Source organism: Littorina saxatilis, linkage group LG5, assembly GCF_037325665.1.
Source record: "Littorina saxatilis isolate snail1 linkage group LG5, US_GU_Lsax_2.0, whole genome shotgun sequence".
NCBI lineage: Eukaryota > Metazoa > Mollusca > Gastropoda > Littorinimorpha > Littorinidae > Littorina > Littorina saxatilis.
The window spans coordinates 26117280-26135689 of NC_090249.1; the positions used below are offsets into that span (position 1 = coordinate 26117280).

An 18410-nucleotide genomic window follows, 5' to 3' on the forward strand; every position below is an offset into this window, starting at 1 on the left:
CTCTACACACACACACGCACAGACACACACACACATACACCACGACCCTCGTCTCGATTCCCCCCTGTACGTTAAAACATTTAGTCAAAACTTGACTAAATGTAAAAAACGAACCTCAGGAATCATCAGCACAACCATCGACTAGGAGAAGATTAGCCTACCTTTTCTTCCGGAGGAGGAAAGTAGAAAACTACATCCGGTGAGGGCCGCAATGCTATTACGTTTTTGCTAACCACAGTCAGTCATCCAGCAATACAAAACGGGTGCTTGCATATCCTGCCACAGAACACATATCTCAAACACATTTAGTTTTACCGACACTTAACTTACTCCCAGTCGTTTCACAACACACGCCTACTGATTTGCGCGCAGCAAGCAATACGTACTCGTATAACCTGCTAATCGTATGCAGGTCTGAAAACACGATTGACGAGGACAAGACTGCTTTGGACAGTCTAGCTTTGAGTGCAGCTTATTTTGCTCTCACACTGAGGCGTGATCGTTATTATTTCTGTAACTTCTACACCTGAGTGAAAATGGGTCGCCCGTGTCCGACCAAGTAACTTTATATTGGAGCCTTAATGCAGTGCGGCCACTTGCATTAAAAGCCCTTTCCAGTGATCAACAAGCGCATACTGGTTTGACTGAAAGCACACAGACGGAAATATAGGACAAAGGAGCACTTGCTATTGTTCTTATTACGCTCGAAGGTCACTATTGTCGCCGAGAAGTACTGAGTGAATCAGCTGGCGAACCCGTCTTGCCGTCGATGGAAATGGGAAATCAAATGTAGTAAGGCAAGTCTATGTGTTCTTGCTTTTTCACCAACCGTTTGAGACGACGGGTTTCATTCACAGCTTGATTTCAAACACGTTGACTGACTGCATACTGTATGACTCACCCTGGCACGCAACAACATGTCGATTGCGGTCGCGCGCCATTTTTGAGAAATACGGGCGCTTTTTGTGTTGTTTTATGCGTAGTGGTAAGGGTTAGACTGTGTTTTCAAATATCCAAGCACAGCTCACCTACTCATATACAGCCCTGCTGATATGTACAATCTTTTCAAAACCAAAAATATAGCACACTTAACACATCACAAGCAAACCGTGAGTGACGCGACTAAGGTTAGCACTAATACTGTCTCATTGTTATGCTTGATGAATATCAAAAATGGTTTCAATGATTTTTTAAAAATATTTGATATGTTTGCTTATTGTTTAACCCGCGTTTATACATGTTTTAAATATTTCTCTCCTTCTTCTTTTTTTCCTTCTTTTAAAAAAATGTTTTCCTTTGTGTGTTATTGTTGTTCTTATGCATGATTGCATCAACTAAATTCTGTTAATTTTATTGCGCACTATCATTATCCAAATAATGTCATATGAAGAGCAATTGTTGTATCTTTGGTGCAGACGTAGACTCATATCTCATCTTTGAGGGTATGATAATATACAAAAAAAAGTTTACTATAAATTAGGAGTTGCAAATGAAATAGCGCATCAATAACAAATGATAACTTTTTTTAATTAATCCTGTGTTCATCTGCACATCTTAAGGAATTACATGTTTTGAAACCTGCCTATTATACTTTTCATGTTTGGCTCACTTCCTCCTGAATCTTGCATGGAAAGTGCAATAAAGACAGTTTGACAAACCAATCGTAGCCATTATTCAGGATGCTTAAAACGTACTTTTCAGAAATGCAGTGATGACCAAAAGGTGCAACTGAAAAAGGCAAAATCGATCAACAGTACGTAACAAGACAAATGTCGGCCAAGTCATAGGCTGAAAAAAGATGGATTGTGCAGTAGTTCATTGAGAAGTTCTCTTTAAACTTGCACATTTTCTGCACAAATTATTACAGAAGCTCTTAAACAAGTAGAAAACATGTTTTTAAATGTTCACAAGCAAGTTGGGTTAGATAAAAAAAAAAAACATATCTGTGACATAAAACTGGTCGCTGCCAGTTATGGTAGAGTTACATCGGAATTTGGTCGCTGGTAAGTTACTTAATGGTATAAACATGCATGAACATTCAGTGATGGATGTTGTGTTCAAACGGTGTTTATTAGCGCTTGTAAAGACTGTGCCAAATACTAAAACTCCCCTCATAAACCACCAGCAGACTAACAGCAGTTAGTCACACTCGGATTAAGCATACATGGCGTCGGTTGTTGTAATACATCTAACGCAAGAAGAGACTTCGCGTTGTTCTAATACTCATGGGCTACTTACAAGAGGGATTTCAAAATATCTCTTCTTTGTTTTTCTTTTGCAGTCTTCGTGATGGACGCAGGAGCTGAGCAACATCAAGGAGAAAGTCATCTGAAAATCACTGGTACAGATGAAGAAAGTGAAATGTCCAATGCCAAAGGGACAACAGGCAGCGACCAAACCGAACAGGGAGATGCGTTTAAACCACAATCAGAACGAGAGTCGCCGAGTAAAGAGATCACAGAACCAGACCAACCATTTGAACCAGCTCAACCATGCCTGACCACGATAAGTAAATCTAGTGGCATGGAACCAGATCTCACTGCAGAAGATCCCGACGTCCTTCAGAGAAAAGAGACCCAAGGTGAAACAGGATATGAGCCAGAAACCAAACAAAAAGATCGCGGAGTAGATCAAGAATTAGACCGACGCCAGGAACCGGAATCAGACGAAAGCCAGGAACAAAAATTAGGTGAAACCCAAGAACAGGAATTATATCGACGTCAGGGACAGGAATTGGACAACGGCCAGGAACATGAATCAGACCAACGTCAGAAACAGAAACGAGACGAACGCCTGAACCAAGGCAAGGAACAGGAAACAGAGCAAACCCAAGACGTTGAATCAGAGCAACGGAAGGAAGAGGATTCAGAGCCACGGGGATACTCTGATTCTGGTTCAACTACACAACTCCTCCCACAGCATGGCAAGAGAAACAAAGATCAAAGCACAGACAAAGACAAGGACAAAAAGAAATTCAAAATATTTGTCATTGGAAAAACGGGCACTGGAAAAAGCTCTCTGTGCAACAAGATAATCGGCAGGAACGTATTTGCCACAGGTCGCAGCTTCAAGCAAGTAACCACTGAAACACAGGAGGAACCTACTACCTTGCCAAGGCTGAACATCACTGTGAGTTAATCTGCTATGCTTGAAAGTCTCCGATCTCTTTCACCACTTGTACTTTCTTTACGGCTCTGAATGCCCGTTGATCAATCTATAACCCTTTTTCTGGCTATGGATCTCTCTGTTGTTTTCTTTTAATGCCAGTATAAATATTGCCTCATGCGGCCTGAGTGCCAGCCCAAGGGAGACTATCAAGCCACTTTGAACAATCGGGGCTATAAGCGTAAACCACCTCAAATACTGGCTAGAAAATGTACGAAACGATATTGCCACAAACAGCAACTTTCAATCTTATGTTTGACATTTATTGATTGAAAATGATTGAAAATAGGCGGACATTTTTGGTATGATGCTATAGTGATGTCGTCCGTATCGAAATCTGCCCAGAATGAATTAGCCACACAGGTTACAGGCATCGGTACCGTTTGGGGAACCACAGCGGTCTTGTAATCAGAATGAATTAGCCACACAGGTTACAGGTATCGGTACCGTTTGGGGAACCACAGCGGTCTTGTAATCAGAATGAATTAGCCACACAGGTTACAGGTATCGGTACCGTTTGGGGAACCATAATGGTCTTGTAATCAGAATGAATTAGCCACACAGGTTACAGGTATCGGTACCGTTTGGGGAACCACAACGGTCTTGTAATCAGAATGAATTAGCCACACAGGTTACAGGTATCGGTACCGTTTGGGGAACCACAGCGGTCTTGTAATCAGAATGAATTAGCCACACAGGTTACAGGTATCGGTACCGTTTGGGGAACCACAGCGGTCTTGTAATCAGAATGAATTAGCCACACAGGTTACAGGTATCGGTACCGTTTGGGGAACCACAATGGTCTTGTAATCAGAATGAATTAGCCACACAGGTTACAGGTATCGGTACCGTTTGGGGAACCACAATGGTCTTGTAATCAGAATGAATTAGCCACACAGGTTACAGGTATCGGTACCGTTTGGGGAACCACAATGGTCTTGTAATCAGAATGAATTAGCCACACAGGTTACAGGTATCGGTACCGTTTGGGGAACCACAGCGGTCTTGTAATCAGAAAGAATGAGTATAAACACGTTTTGCTTAGAATTCATGTATTTCTTATCATCAGAAATATATTCTTAAAAATGACAAACAAGTGACATAAATGAGGAGCAGTAGATGCCCAGGTCATCAATTTACAAATTTGTTCAGTGATTTTAAGTGTTTTTTAACGCATTAATCTTTAACTTCATCGTTATCACCGTAATCATTTTCTTTTGTAGGTGGTAGACACACCAGACATAAGCGACAAAAGCGAAACATGCCAGAAAAATACCGTGAAGAGTTGGAGGGACAGTGCCAAAGACTACAACTACATGGTAGTGCTGGCTGTACGCTGTGACGCCAGGTACTCCCCTGCAGAGTACGAGGTCTACAGACAGATCAAACAGCTATGGGGGAACGACCTTGTCAAGAAACTCGTGGTGGCCTTCACCTTTGGTGACACGCGAGAAGACCCTGGTCTGGACATGAAGAAGGAGCTGGAGGAGGTCTGGCCGGAACTCAAACACGTCATCAAAGACGCCAACAATAGACACGTGGTCTTCAACAATGAGGTATGCACATTTCTTGTTTTGTTTGATTATTCATCGGGAATGATTTTCCAGGCGATGTTGAACTTTGTTTCCGCTTGGTGTTACTCTGCTCGGACACGCTAGCTACACACACACACACACACACACACACACACACACACACACACACACACACACACACACACACACACACACACACACTCGTACGCACGCACGCACGCACGCACGCACACATTTTTGACATGCATTTGTTAAGTGTGTACTTCTCCTAATCGGTGTTTATGCATTCTTTTTTTTTCAATCCATAGCCTGGAAACACTGATGAGAAGCCCGTGAATGAACTGATTGAAATCATGAAGCATCTTGAGGACGGAAAGCTGTGGAAGTGGGTTGCATCTGGCATCACGGTTACACTATCTGGATTTATCATTTGGTTTATGTGGGTGGATATGTGATATACAAAATTGTATGTAACTCTCGTGGGTTTTTTGTGAGTCTTATGGGCATCTTGAGGACAGGAGAGAGAAAGTGACAGCATCATTCTCTCTCTTTCTGTAACTTACTGGCAATGACAGCTAACTGCCATAAGTATATATCACCTCAAGAAAAAGAGTCAGAGCAAAAGGGATAACGATTTTGAGTCCACGTTATGGATACAATCATGGTTTGATGTATATATGGATGTGTGATTTAATTAATTTTGCACTTTTGTAATGTCCGATTGAGTATGATCATTTGCTTTTGTACACTTCGTACTGCTTGTATTATCAGTAAGATGACGTTTGTGCATCAAGTGTTGGTATGCATCAAGTTTTTAAAAGTTTCTGATTTTAGCATGGGTTTTTCTCTCAAAGTAAGGGTAAGTATTGTCTCCCCCCCCCCCCCCCATTATTTTATTTTTCTATTTTAAAGCTATTTACTCTGATGGTGAAGTTAAGCACGACTAAATACACCAGACAAAGCATGTGTAATGTGTTTGCTGTTCTGTATTCTAATGTTGCTTTGCTGTTGTTAAGATGCATCAAGTTCTTGATGACCCAACAGCAACCCCTTGTCCAAATTGAGTATTGGGTACTTATTTATATTTAGTCTTTGACTAAATGTTTTAATATAGAGGGGGAATCGAGACGAGGGTCGTGGTGTATGTGTGTGTGTGTGTGTGTGTGTGTGTGTGTGTGTGTGTGTGTGTGTGTGTGTGTGTGTGTGTGTGTGTGTGTGTTTGTGTGTGTGTGTGTAAGTGTGTGTGTAAGTGTGTGTGTGTGTGTGTGTAGAGCGATTCAAATAAAACTACCGGACCGATCTTCATACAACTTCACATGAGAGTTCCTGGGAATGATATCCCCAGAGTTTATTTTTGATTTTTTCGATAAATGTCTTTAATGACGTCATAGCCGGCTTTTTGTAAAAATTGAGGCGGCACTGTCACACCCTCATTTTTCTATGAAATTGATTGAAATTGTGGCAAAGCAATCTTCGACGACGGCTGGACTTTGGCATTGCATTTCAGCTTGGAGGCTTACAATTTAATGAGTTTGGTCATGAAAAATCTTAAAATTGTAATTAAAATAATTGTTTTGTAAAACGATTTCATCTTATTCTTCATAATTTTTTTTATTCCAAAAACATATAAATATGTTATATTCGTATTAAAAAACAAGCTCTGAAAATTACAAATATCAAAATTATGATCAAAATTAAATTTCCGAAATCCATTTAAAAACACCTTCATCTTATTCCTTGTCAGTTCCTGATTCCAAAAACATATAGATATGATATTTTTAGATTAAAAACAAGCTCAAAAAGTTCATAAGGATAGAAATACAGAAAAGCGTGCTATCCTGCTAAGCGCATGCACTGCCGCACTAATCTGGCTTGTCAATTTCACTGCCTTGACCACGAGCTGTGGACTGACGATGCTACAAGTATACGGTCTTGGTGAAAAAATGCAGTGCGTTCAGTTTCATTCTGTGAGTTCGACAGCTTGACTAAATGTAGTAAATTTGCCATGCGCGACTTGTTTTTATTATGATGAAAAAAATCTGTACTCTGACAAGGGAAACAACCGCTGTATATTGCCCTTTGAGGTGTAATATGATTGCCTTTCCTGGATACCATTTTTCCAGATTGGGTCTATTTGTTATTCCTTGCATGTTATGATTTCTGACTCACGTTTGTAAAACTTGATCAGTAGATTGGCCGTCTGTCTGGCCGTGTGTGTGAGTGTGTGTGTGTGTGTGTGTGTGTGTGTGTGTGTGTGTGTGTGTGTGTGTGTGTGTGTGTGTGTACGTTTGTGTGTGTGCGTCAGTGTGTGTTGTTTGACTCGGTCTGCCAAAAGATTAGCACGCACGCACACGCGTACGCGCAAGTATACACTGTCACTGACACACACATAAACACACACACACACACACACACACACATACACACCGTGGCACACACACATACACACACACACAAATACACATACGCACACAGACACGCGCGCGCGGCGACGCACGCGCGCATACACACACAAACACACACACACACACACACATTTACACACACACTCACACATACGCACTCACACAGAGTCCTTAGTGCATGAAAACGCCGATATCTAAGTAGGTCTCGGTTACACACTACTCAAGATAATAATTATATGTATTAGCATATTATCAAATTTCCTTATTATATCGACATACAGTCTATAATGCTAAAAAATGTATGTCTACAGGCACCGAACGTGATGTTCGGCAAGAACTCTGAAGCCAGGAAATGAGTGTGTGTCCGTCTGTCTGTGTCTGTATATTGTGTCTGTGTGCTTGTGTTTATGTTTGTCTGTGTGTACGCGTGTGTGTCGTCGGTTTCACGTGTATATCTGTGTGTGTTTGTCGATCCAAGTGTGTGCGTGCGTGTATGTATGCATGTGTGTGTGTGTGTGTATGTATGTGTGTGTGTGAGTGTGTTTATGTGTGTGCGTGCGTGCGTGTGTGTCGATCCCAGTGTGTGTGCGTGCGTGTGTGTGTGTGTGTGTGTGTGTGTGTGTGTCGGTGCACTGTGTGCGGGGTGTGTGTGTGTGTGTGTGTGTATTTATATATATGTGTATGTGTGTGTGCTTGCGTCTGTGTGTGTGTGTGTGTGTGTGTGTGTGCAGTGTGTGCCTGCAATAGTCACAGTTCTTGCGGGCAAAATAAGTTAGTTTAATCAATTGACTACTGAAACAATTTGACGCACCTCTAGTACATGTACGAAGACGAACCACTGAGATACTTCGCGAATACAAAGATAGCTCACCATAGCTTTTCAAGTTGTCGGCTGTAACATGTTCTGTCATTAGGTTTGTGTAACCCTGAACAGCTTATAGGGTACAGCTGTACTGAAACTGCTGTTTTGACAGTGTAGTCAATCGTGCGTACGAACTCAGAAGTGAACGTGCGCGGAATGTGCAGAGGCTATAACCTATATGATTTGACTGGTGTCAGTACCACAACTGCAACTTCAACTGCAAACACATAGGTAAGGAATAAACTGTGTTGTTGTTTTTGTAGTTGTTGTTGTTGTAGTTGTTGTTGTTGTTGTTTTCTGTGTACTTGCCTTTCATTCCATGGTCAGAAAAACAACAGAGTCGTTGTTGTTCTAAACCGAAACGCACTAACTTGACTCTTGACATGTCCTGCAGGAGTAATATTCTTTTATGATCACAAACGTTGAAGGACATACAAAGAAGTGTCACTAGTGAGGCTTGGTACAAGTTTCCTGTGTACAAAGTTTCGATAGTACCGCCGGTATAATTAATACCTTACAGCAAGAAGTAAATTGCAAACACTGTAACCACTATCAAAGTCCTACAGCCCAGCTGTTATTTCATTCGTTTACTGTCGATACAGAATCGTTTGGGCAGTCCCTGTAGTTGGTTGGCGCTTGCTATGTTAGTTTGTAGGTCGGTTGATTGGTTTGTTAAACACGTTTACCTCACATTATTTTCTTTACAGCACAAAGATGATTCTGCACATCAGCGTACTCATTGTGTTTGCCACTGTACCACTGTGTGTGTCGGAGGACATGGTTGTGACAACAAAGAACGGACCGTTGAGGGGAAGACGGGTCAGCACTGGACAGACGAGTTATCTGGACACCTTCCTCGGCATCCCTTTTGCTGCACCTCCTGTCGGTATGCTGGTGTGCGTGTGTGTGTGTGTGTGTGTGTGTGTGTGTGTGTATGTGTGCGTGTGTGTGTGTGTGTGTGTGTGTGTGTGTTATCTGGACACCTGCCTGGGCATCCCTTTTGCTGCACCTCCTGTCGGTATGCTGGTGTGTGTTTGTGTGTGTGTGTGTGTGTGCGTGTGCGCGCGCGGGCGCGTGTGTGTGTGTGTGTGTATAAACACCTGGAGTGATCTCTCTTATATTCCCAGGTGTTGTCTTGACGTAGATATAATGCATACCAGGCAGTGCCAGTGGACTTGAATGCATACATTCTGGGTTACAGAAAATGTACACAAATAACTGTACAATGTTTTTTCTTCGTGTTAGGTTCTCTTCGCTTCACAGCCCCCCAGCCAGCCAAAACATGGACAGGTACCCGAGATGCCACCCGCTTTGGCAACATGTGTCCTCAACTGGTTGACCCTCTCACGCCTTCCAGTCTACCTGTCAGCGAAGACTGTCTCTACCTGAATGTTTATGCTCCAAATGTGAGTACATGTAAAGTTTTCATTCACTCAAAGTGGGGATAGAGAGAGAGGGAAAACGAGAGGAAACAAACAAACACGCAAACAAACAGACAAAGGGACACACAGCTAATACACAGAGATACTTTTGGTAAGATTCCGTCATTGTGCGCAAACATTCGATTTAGTCTTACTTCGGGGTTTTCACATATATCATTCCTGTGCACATTTTAGACATAAACCTTCTGAAATAAATGTTCATGACGTTTAAGTTTGGTTTTTTTATGTAAAGGTACACGAACTGTATGGAAGATTGTACCTTTTAGCGTTGACTTATACATGATTAAAACAGACTCCGGGGGGAGAGCGACTATTTAGTAATTTTTGATCCTGTTGCACAGCTGGGTGTTTAAATAATTTGAATCATACACACGAGTTTTTGAAAACATCATTACTTTAAGCAGTTATAGAAGTTTGGCGTGGATCTATGGATGTGTTGGTTATTGACTTTCAACCATTACTGCCCTTGTCAATATGTTTCTTCAGTCACCCTCTGATACGTCGCTGTTACCTGTGATGTTCTGGATCTACGGTGGCAGCTACAAGACCGGAACCGCTGCTTACTACAACGGCACAGAACTTGCCAGCAAGGGGGTGGTTGTTGTCACCGCTAACTACAGGCTGGGCGCACTGGGTGGGTGTGCACGTGCTCCGTCAGATTCTTGAACTGTACCTACTTGGTGATAAAAATGTGTGTGTGTGTGTGTGTGTGTGTGTGTGTGTGTGTGTGTGCGTGTGTGTGTGTGTGTGTGTGATATTTAATGCATACCCTACACATTTTTGTGATTATTTTGGTTGGAACTTTTCTTCGCATACGTACCTGTTGATCAGTGCCTGATCAGTGAAGTAACTGTGCATACCCGCTATTTAAATGTAATACGTTTATAAAATGTTAGTTTAACTAGTGTGCGTTCTTTTGAAACCTTCCACTTACCATATTATTCAACGTCAATAGATATGAGAATAAATTCGAAACTGGATAAAGTAAATGCAGCAAAAAGTGCCTGAGAAGATATCTTGGCTAAACCATGCATTTTTTATTCTTAACTTTCTGATGATCAAATTATCCATGTTTTAGGTTTCCTGTCCACTTTGGACGATATATGCCCTGGTAACAACGGATTGCTGGATCAGATTCTGGCTCTGAAATGGGTCAAAGACAATATCGCCAGTTTTCATGGTGATCCAAATGACGTCACTATATTTGGAGAGAGTGCTGGAAGCGGGAGTGTGGCCTTGTTGAGACTGTCGCCTTTAGCACAAGGTCAGGTGAAAATAAAGCTTTTTTATTTCTGTGGGTTTTTTGGCGCTGGGGGTTTGTGGGTTTGTTTTTCTTTCTCTCTGTATGTGTCTCCAATCTATCGGCAGTGAACGTATCGTTTCTTCTTTCCTTTCTATTTTTATTCATTTTTGCTTTTGAACTTCTTGTGAAAGCATTTCGGAGCAATGACTATTTCATGATCGAGCGTTCGTTCTTCGTCTTCTTGAATGGTAATACCAATGCGTAATGCGTGCTTCTTTGTCTTCTTTTTCGTCTTCTGCTTCCTCTTTTTTTTTCTTCGATGTGTGTGAACTCCATAGGAAACATAACTTTTCAGTATTCAATGGACTTTTTCTTTTCTCTCACCAGGTCTGTTCAGTAAAGCCATCATGGAGAGCGGAGCGTCTCTCAGTCCCTGGGCAGTGGCTCGTCCAGGGAAAGACACCATTTCTCCGCTGCAGTTTGCTCAGAGCCTTGGAAACGAGACTGGTTGCAGTGACTCTGATCTTCAGTCAAGTGCAGACCTCGTCAGCTGCCTCAAGAACGTTCCCGTGGACAAGATTTTGAAGGCCACTGAAAGCATTTACGTAAGTCATGCAGTATGATTATAGGCATGAAAACATCCAAGTTTGTTTGTGTGGGTGGTAAGGTGTGCCTGCATACGTGTGTTGGTACGTGTCACTGTGTGTGTGTGTGTGTGTGTGTGTGTGTGTGTGTGTGTGTGTGTGTGTGTGTGTGTGTGTGTGTGTGTGTGTGTGAGTGAGTGAGTGAGTATTGGTACGTGTCACTGTGTGTGTGTGTGTGTGTGTGTGTGTGTGTGTGTGTGTGTGTGTGTGTGTGAGTGAGCGAGCGTGCGTGCGTGCGTGCGTGCGTGCGCGTGTGCGTGCGTGCGTGCGTGCATGTGTGTGAATGTGATGATCTCAATGAGGTCAAACACGAAATAGAGAGCTCAATGAGGTCAAACACGAAATGATGATTTAACCTTTATTTTCTGCAGAAATCAACGTTGCTTTTAAAGTTTCGACCCACAGTTGAGAAAGCGTTAGGTGTAATACCAGACGATCCGCTGAAACTGCTAGCCCGAGGCGCCGGAAGTAACATCACGTCCATCCGGGGAGTCAACAAGAACGAGTACTCTTTGTTCTTGCTGCGTGAGTTACACAAGATGACCATTTTTAAAATATTTTTTTGTATTTTTGTTTCATGGGATAGGAAATGATTTCAATTTTATGTGTAGCTGTTTCAGATGTTGCATAATTATGATATCATGTAAGGCCTGATGAGGAATAGCAATATGAGCGTCATTTTTTCTGAGATGGTCTATTTACTTTCATTTAAACGCTTTTAATCGTTTCCTATACACGATGGCCAACAAATATGTTAGTCAATACAAAATATATCAGTTGTTTTGTAATCGCCAACAGTGGTTTGGTCTTTGACGTGTCTAGCTTGTATAATGAAATTTATTGCGTTTTTACGGGTCACATGACGAAACTGTAACTAACCATTGGTCAAACATGCACCCTATATCAATTGATATATCGCAGGAAGTCGTCATAGTCAAGTGATATCTCGCAGGAAGTGACTAATCACGTATGGGCGCCATCTTTAGACGGTCACTTCAAAAACAGTGGAGCGAAATATTTCCCATCAACATTCTTTGATGAAGAATTGAGTACACAACAAACAAAAAGGCAAATCGTCAAAAAAGAGAAAAGTATGCCCAATCTTTTGTACGCCGTCATGTGTCCTAGAAATTGGATCTGAAGTCTTACCGACGGGGGTTGCATTGAATGGCAATTTAGCAGAAAAACAACAAGAGACACAAGCAGCAGACACTTGTAAGAACTGGGTAACTTTGACTACAATTTGAAAGAGATTTCACCCCCCAGCGAGATAGAAGCAAAAGTGTCTGCAGGCACAATGGTTTACACCGCACCAGTCCTGAGATTAAAACGTAACTGACCTGACGACTCGATGAAGAAAACTGAGGGAATGAAAGGGAGAGAGACTTGAAGAGGTCACATTCACTGTGCATAATTCCTACCTGGATCATTGCGACTCGCGCATTGTTACATAATCGCAAGTCTTTCAGCAGGGACAGTTCTGTGAAAGTAAAAGACAATTCTCTGATCACTTCAATGGCCATCGTTCAGTGAAAACGACCATCCGAGTTGTCGAGAAGAAGTTCTGAAACACGTCACGTTCCAAATCAAAAGACGACATTCTATTCTCTTACGTCACTATTCTTGGTTTACGGTACCATTCGGCGGCTTTGCTACGAGTATGCCATAGTCTTGGTTGGCCGAGACCTTGAGGTGATCCCAAAGAAGACTCCTTAGCAGCTACCGACGGGTGGTTTACGGAAGAGCCTGTCTTGTTTATTTTGAAAAAGGATGCATGAAACTGTCCAAAACAAAACGCAATAAATTCGTTATCGTTAGATGTGGCTGTGATATCCACATATATAGCTATTCTGATGGACACGTGGGGGACTTCGGGGGCTGTGATTGGATGGTCTCACACATCCCTTTTCCGATCATCAAAGCATAACGCTACGAAAGTTGGCCATTTTTGCCGATATCCAAACGATATCGGCAATAACAAAGACGCATGGTTCCGGTTTCTTCCACGTGTATAAAGTACACGCATACCTCGCCAGGTTTGTTTCTGTCACTCTGTGACTAGTCGACAGACGATGCCATTTGCTTTGTGTGTGTTTTTGTTGTTGCTTACTGTACATGACATACATTACGTGTAAAATCCAGTTCTTTAACAGGCAACAAACCTTGCAAATTTCCAGAAGCTGCAATCTGAAGCGACCTATCTCGGATTCTAGCAGACGATCTCTCCAATGTTTAACACAAAATCAGCAAACTCTCCTGTCACATAGAACGTCCATTGTATAGTGCAATGTTGAAATGAAGTTACCGGTCTAAAACATTTCGTTGTTTCTTCTGAGACTATCCTTGTTCTCTTATCATCTACAGATTTACCGCTGTCTTCACCACGCGAATTCCCAACAGAAGTCAGACTTTCGAACATACAATCTACGTAGGCAAGCATTATACGTCATGACGTCATATGATTCCTAACATATTGACGTAATGCTAAGCATCCGGTTATCTCGAGTTTTCTCCGTAATACATGTCCGTGGGTTTTTCAATGTTCGGTTATTTCCGTGGCTTCATGCGGAAAGGGAACCGTCGTCTGCAATCAACGACATGGACCATTCTGGTACTTGTCGCTGACAAAAACATGATTCTAACACAGAATTTAATGTCAGAATAGCTATATAAACGCTATTGTGTTTTCATCGTAGCAATAGGGTCCGATATTTAGACTCGAACAAGTATAATGCGACTCGTCTTCGACTCGTCGGCATTATACTTGTCTCGTCTAAATATCGGGCCCTATTGCTACGCTGAAAACACAATAGCTGTTATTATCAGTCACAATGTCTCAAAAGGCGGAAACATATCAGATCTCGGCTTACGCCTCGATCTGATATGATTCCTCCTTTCTCGACATTGTGACTGATAAATGTGGATATCACAGCCACATCTAACGATAACTACTATTTTTGTGATTATATCGTATGTCCGATTTCAGGTTATCCAATATGGGATTTTACCTTGAAGCAAGTGGAGGCACGAATTTTACTGTTTGCCAAAGAATTCTTTCCTGAACAAAGTCAAATCGTGGCCAATAAGATCATAGCTGAGTACATCAGTACGAAGGACCTCCCCACGCCTGAACGATGCAGGGACGCGCTTATACAGGTGAACTAATGATACGTTTTGCTTAACGATACCTTTCTTCCCGTCAAAACGATGTTGTACGGCGCCATAGAGGTGTCCAGGTTTTTTCATTGGATTAAAGCATGGACATATTGCTAATAATCAACAGCCCCATGTTTTTTAGTGCAGATTGACACAGATGTCGCTTAATAAATAAATTCTGCCCCAACAAATCTCGCTCTGCACACAATCAATCAATCAATCAATCAATATGAGGCTTATATCGCGCGTATTCCGTGGGTACAGTTCTAAGCGCAGGGATTTATTTTTTTATTTTTTTATTCTATATTTTATACAATTTATATCGCGCACATATTCAAGACGCAGGGATTTATTTATGCCGTGTGAGATGGAATTTTTTTACACAATACATCACGCATTCACATCGGCCAGCAGATCGCAGCCATTTCGGCGCATATCCTATTTTTCACGGCCTATTATTCCAAGTCACACGGGTATTTTGGTGGACATTTTTATCTATGCCTATACAATTTTGCCAGGAAAGACCCTTTTGTCAATCGTGGGATCTTTAACGTGCACACCCCAATGTAGTGTACACGAAGGAACCTCGGTTTTTCGTCTCATCCGAAAGACTAGCACTTGAACCCACCACCTAGGTGAAGATTGTGGGTATAGGTTTAAGTGAGAAGGGCGCTCTTATCCATTTTAAGATCCTGAACAGATCTACTGTGATCTACCAGATAATCTACAATGCAAGGACGTTACCTTTGAATATGGTCATTGTGGGTATCATGTAGAATATAAGGGCGACAAGGATAAAGATGATGCCAGCGGCTAGTTGTGGTGGAGGTGGTTTTCCTCCTGCTGCCTGTGATGATGATGATATGATGATGATGATGATGATGATGATGATGATGGTGATGATGATGATGATGATGATGATGATGATGATGATGATGATGATGATGATGATGATGATGATGATAAGAATAAGAATAAGAATAAGAATACTTTATTATCTCATAGAGAAATTCAGGCGTGGTACATAACAATAGTACAAACAAGACATTGATTTTACATAAAACATATAGCACTATATAACAGGGCAGGTTATAGAAACACCTTCCACATACCTCTCTGGACATTCCTTGCATTGTTCTTACGCATTCAGACATGAACACATCCATGTCTCATTTACACATCGCACACATGGACATTCTTATACGCTCATGATGATGATGATGATGATGATGAAATACTGTGGAGAAGTTTCACTTATTCAGCTCATTTTGTTATTCTTCAAGAGTCAGCATTAGCAAGGCCAAACTTCTTTTTCGCAGATCAATACGGACTTTGACTTCATTGTGCCAACGATTCTTGAGCAGCAACAAACCGTGAGGGCGCCCGGACACGCCAAGCAGTACCTGTATGAGTTTACCTACCGTGCCACCCACTCCACCCGGCCTGCCTGGGCAGGTAGGTACAGGGCAACACGTCGTTCAATGTGTTATTTTACAAAAGACAAGCATGTTTTGGTTTCTGCTTGCTGATTGTGCCAGACTAGCCGTAAGGCAAGATTGGTTAGGTTAACATGCCCGCGCGTCCGTTCACATTAAAGCGCAGTCGACTAGTCCCTCACTTGTAAAACATACGGCTCACCGTCTAATAAGATCAGCCTGGGCTATTACATGGGATAAAGTCATCCTTTCACTTGAACACATTCCACCAATCAACGGCCTGTGTGTTTTGTGTGCATAGTGGGAAACTGTTTTAACTAACGCTTGTCTCAATCTGCGAAATTGATTCTTTTTCTTCTTCTACTTCTTCGTTCATGGGCTTAGACTCCCACGTTCACTCACGTTTTTAGCGAGAGTGGATTTTTACGTGTATGACCGTTTTTACGCCGATTTCGGGGGAGGCATGCTGGGTATTTTCGTGTTTTTATAACCCACCGAACTCTGACATGGGTTACAGGATCTTTTCCGTGCGCACTTGGTCTTGTGCTTGCGTGTACACACGAAGGGGGTTAAGTCACTAGCAGGTCCGCACATAAGTTGACCTGGGAGATCGGAAAAATCTCCACTCTTAACACACCAGGCGGAAGCGACCGGGATTCGAACTCACGACCTCCCGATTAGGAGGCTGATGTCTTACCACCACGCCACCGCGCCCCGAAATTGATTCAAATCAAATTCCCATGACGCACATGAAGCAGCCAGGATGCTGATTGAATTCGGTATGTAGCTAAGTGGTGGAATGGCCTAACCTCGGGTAGAAGAAATAACTGTGTTGCCTTTCAGATGTTAATTAGGACATGTGGGATGCTTGCATTGAGCAAAACATTTAAACATTGTTTTATTCAGCAATTAATTAGTACATTACATGATGAACGTGTTAGAATAAAGAACACGCTATGAGCTTATAATGGTGAGAGAGAAACAAAAAGAAAAGATGATATCTTGCTGCGAGATTTTTGACACAGTAAAGAGGGCCAGCTTGTTTGACAGTACAACAGGTCCATTCAGGTTAATACTCAGGAAAAGAAGAAGAAGAATGATAATAAGAAGAAAGAGGGGGAAGCAGCAGAAAAAGAAACAGAAGACGACGAAGATGTTATCTCTTTGTAACTGTTTCATTTCTGTCTCTCTTCCGGTCTTAACAAAACATACCCAGGTTGCGGGTGTGCAGATAACAGCTGTAGACTTTTGCACACTTCAATTATAAAATCAAATCAAGCAGGTCATAAGATACAACGGAAAACAGATTAAATAAAACCATACAGTCCACAGTCGTTTGAGTGTACTATTTTGTTGTTAGTGTTGTTTTCTTTGTTTCAAGGTGTGATGCACGCATCCGAGCTGCCTTTTGTGTTTGGCCAACCTTTCACGCATGACAAGTTCTTCGCTTACAACTTTCCCTTTAACTGGACAGCACAGGACATGAAAGTGTCTATGAATATGGTGAATTTGTGGACTGACTTCGCCAAATATGGGTAATCCTACATACGCAATATTCATTATCCAAGTAATATTGCACGATGAAATTATGATAAGTTCACGAAACGTGATTTTGCTTCAATGATTTATTGTCAGGGTACTAGAACTTTACAAAATAAACAACCCATCAAGATTATTTAAAATGTTGCAAAATGAGTGCTCAAAAAAACTCAGATTTGGGTTGGTTTAAGTGAAGTCCTTACACATTCCACCATTTAAAGTGTTAGAAATAAAATCCTATAGGCAAAAGGAACACCACTACAAATAGTTTTGGCAAAGAAAGAATATTACTTCTGTGCAAGAAATGAAGACCCATCGCTATAGTTAGAGTGCCATCAAAAGGAAAGCTACTCATTAAGAATACCGATAAAGGTAATCTAAACGCTAAAATCACGGCTAAAGAAACGAAAACTCTTCGTAGTTGGCGTGCGGAACCATATCAGGCTGGGATATTGGCAAGAGGAGTCACTATACCCAGAATGTTATACAAATTGGAACGCTTACAATTAGAGTGTTGGCAACCATACAATTTCTGTTAAATTCATTGAAAAGGGAATCAAACGAGCACAACTATACCCAAATCAAACTCATGTTATTGTCTCACATGGAGAAATTGCAGTAGTGAGAATTTGCAGTGGTCAGTAAAGGCACTGACAAAGAGAACCAAATCAGCTTTATTGTCATGCAAGCAAACCAACATTTCGACTTACTCACTACAACTCAAATTGCTTGCACAACCATGACGCAGGCAGACAGCAGAGGCAACACATCGTGGATTAACTAGTCTGACTCAATGCCGATGTATTTTCAGGAACCCCACTCCTCAGAATGTTGGCGGAGGCAGCTGGCCACCATACTCACTGGACAGTCAGAGCTACCTGGACATCGGGTCATCTCTGTCCATCAAGGCAAATCTTGAGGCTGACCGCGTCAAGTTCTGGACCTCTATTCTGGATAGTGTGGGTCGCTTATTTTGGGAGTGA

At 41.9% G+C, this 18410-nt stretch overlaps 3 protein-coding genes across 5 annotated transcripts in view; 2 read left to right on the plus strand and 1 right to left on the minus strand.

Moving 5' to 3' along the window:
• The window catches only part of LOC138966703 (GTPase IMAP family member 4-like), a 62119-nt gene extending 61197 nt beyond the window's left edge, over nt 1–922 (minus strand). The window contains exon 1 of the mRNA XM_070339013.1: nt 162–922. The gene's annotated coding sequence lies outside the window, so the exon portion shown is untranslated. The remainder of the gene's footprint in view (nt 1–161) is intronic.
• Nucleotides 923–1006: 84 nt separating this feature from the next.
• On the plus strand, nt 1007–6909 carry LOC138966704 (GTPase IMAP family member 6-like). Its single transcript, XM_070339015.1, has 4 exons — nt 1007–1127; nt 2282–3129; nt 4389–4721; nt 5009–6909. Exons 2-4 carry the CDS (start codon nt 2290–2292, stop codon nt 5153–5155), a joined length of 1320 nt encoding a protein of 439 aa, XP_070195116.1. The 5' UTR covers nt 1007–1127; nt 2282–2289; the 3' UTR covers nt 5156–6909.
• Nucleotides 6910–8002: 1093 nt separating this feature from the next.
• The window catches only part of LOC138966700 (cholinesterase-like), an 11017-nt gene continuing 609 nt past the window's right edge, over nt 8003–18410 (plus strand). The window contains exons 1-11 of one of the 3 annotated variants that reach the window (XM_070339006.1): nt 8003–8198; nt 8673–8853; nt 9213–9373; nt 9896–10043; nt 10488–10673; nt 11040–11257; nt 11668–11821; nt 14283–14452; nt 15772–15907; nt 17270–17423; nt 18239–18410. The exon at nt 18239–18410 is cut by the window's right edge and continues 609 nt beyond it. In XM_070339006.1, the coding sequence (XP_070195107.1) occupies nt 8682–8853; nt 9213–9373; nt 9896–10043; nt 10488–10673; nt 11040–11257; nt 11668–11821; nt 14283–14452; nt 15772–15907; nt 17270–17423; nt 18239–18410 (1671 nt within the window). In that variant the 5' untranslated portion in view covers nt 8003–8198; nt 8673–8681. Of the gene's footprint in view, nt 8199–8672; nt 8854–8949; nt 8986–9212; nt 9374–9895; nt 10044–10487; nt 10674–11039; nt 11258–11667; nt 11822–14282; nt 14453–15771; nt 15908–17269; nt 17424–18238 lie in introns of those variants that run through there. The other 2 variants (XM_070339007.1, XM_070339008.1) reach the window with 2 other exon arrangements.

Excerpts from the sequence above, each read along its gene's own strand:
- LOC138966704 (XM_070339015.1), top strand. The coding sequence starts at position 2,290 with ATGGACGCAGGAGCTGAGCAACATCAAGGAGAAAGTCATCTGAAAATC. Across the intron at positions 3,130-4,388 it reads TGCCAAGGCTGAACATCACT|GTGGTAGACACACCAGACAT; the intron begins GTGAGTTAATCT and ends TTTCTTTTGTAG. Across the intron at positions 4,722-5,008 it reads ACGTGGTCTTCAACAATGAG|CCTGGAAACACTGATGAGAA; the intron begins GTATGCACATTT and ends TTCAATCCATAG.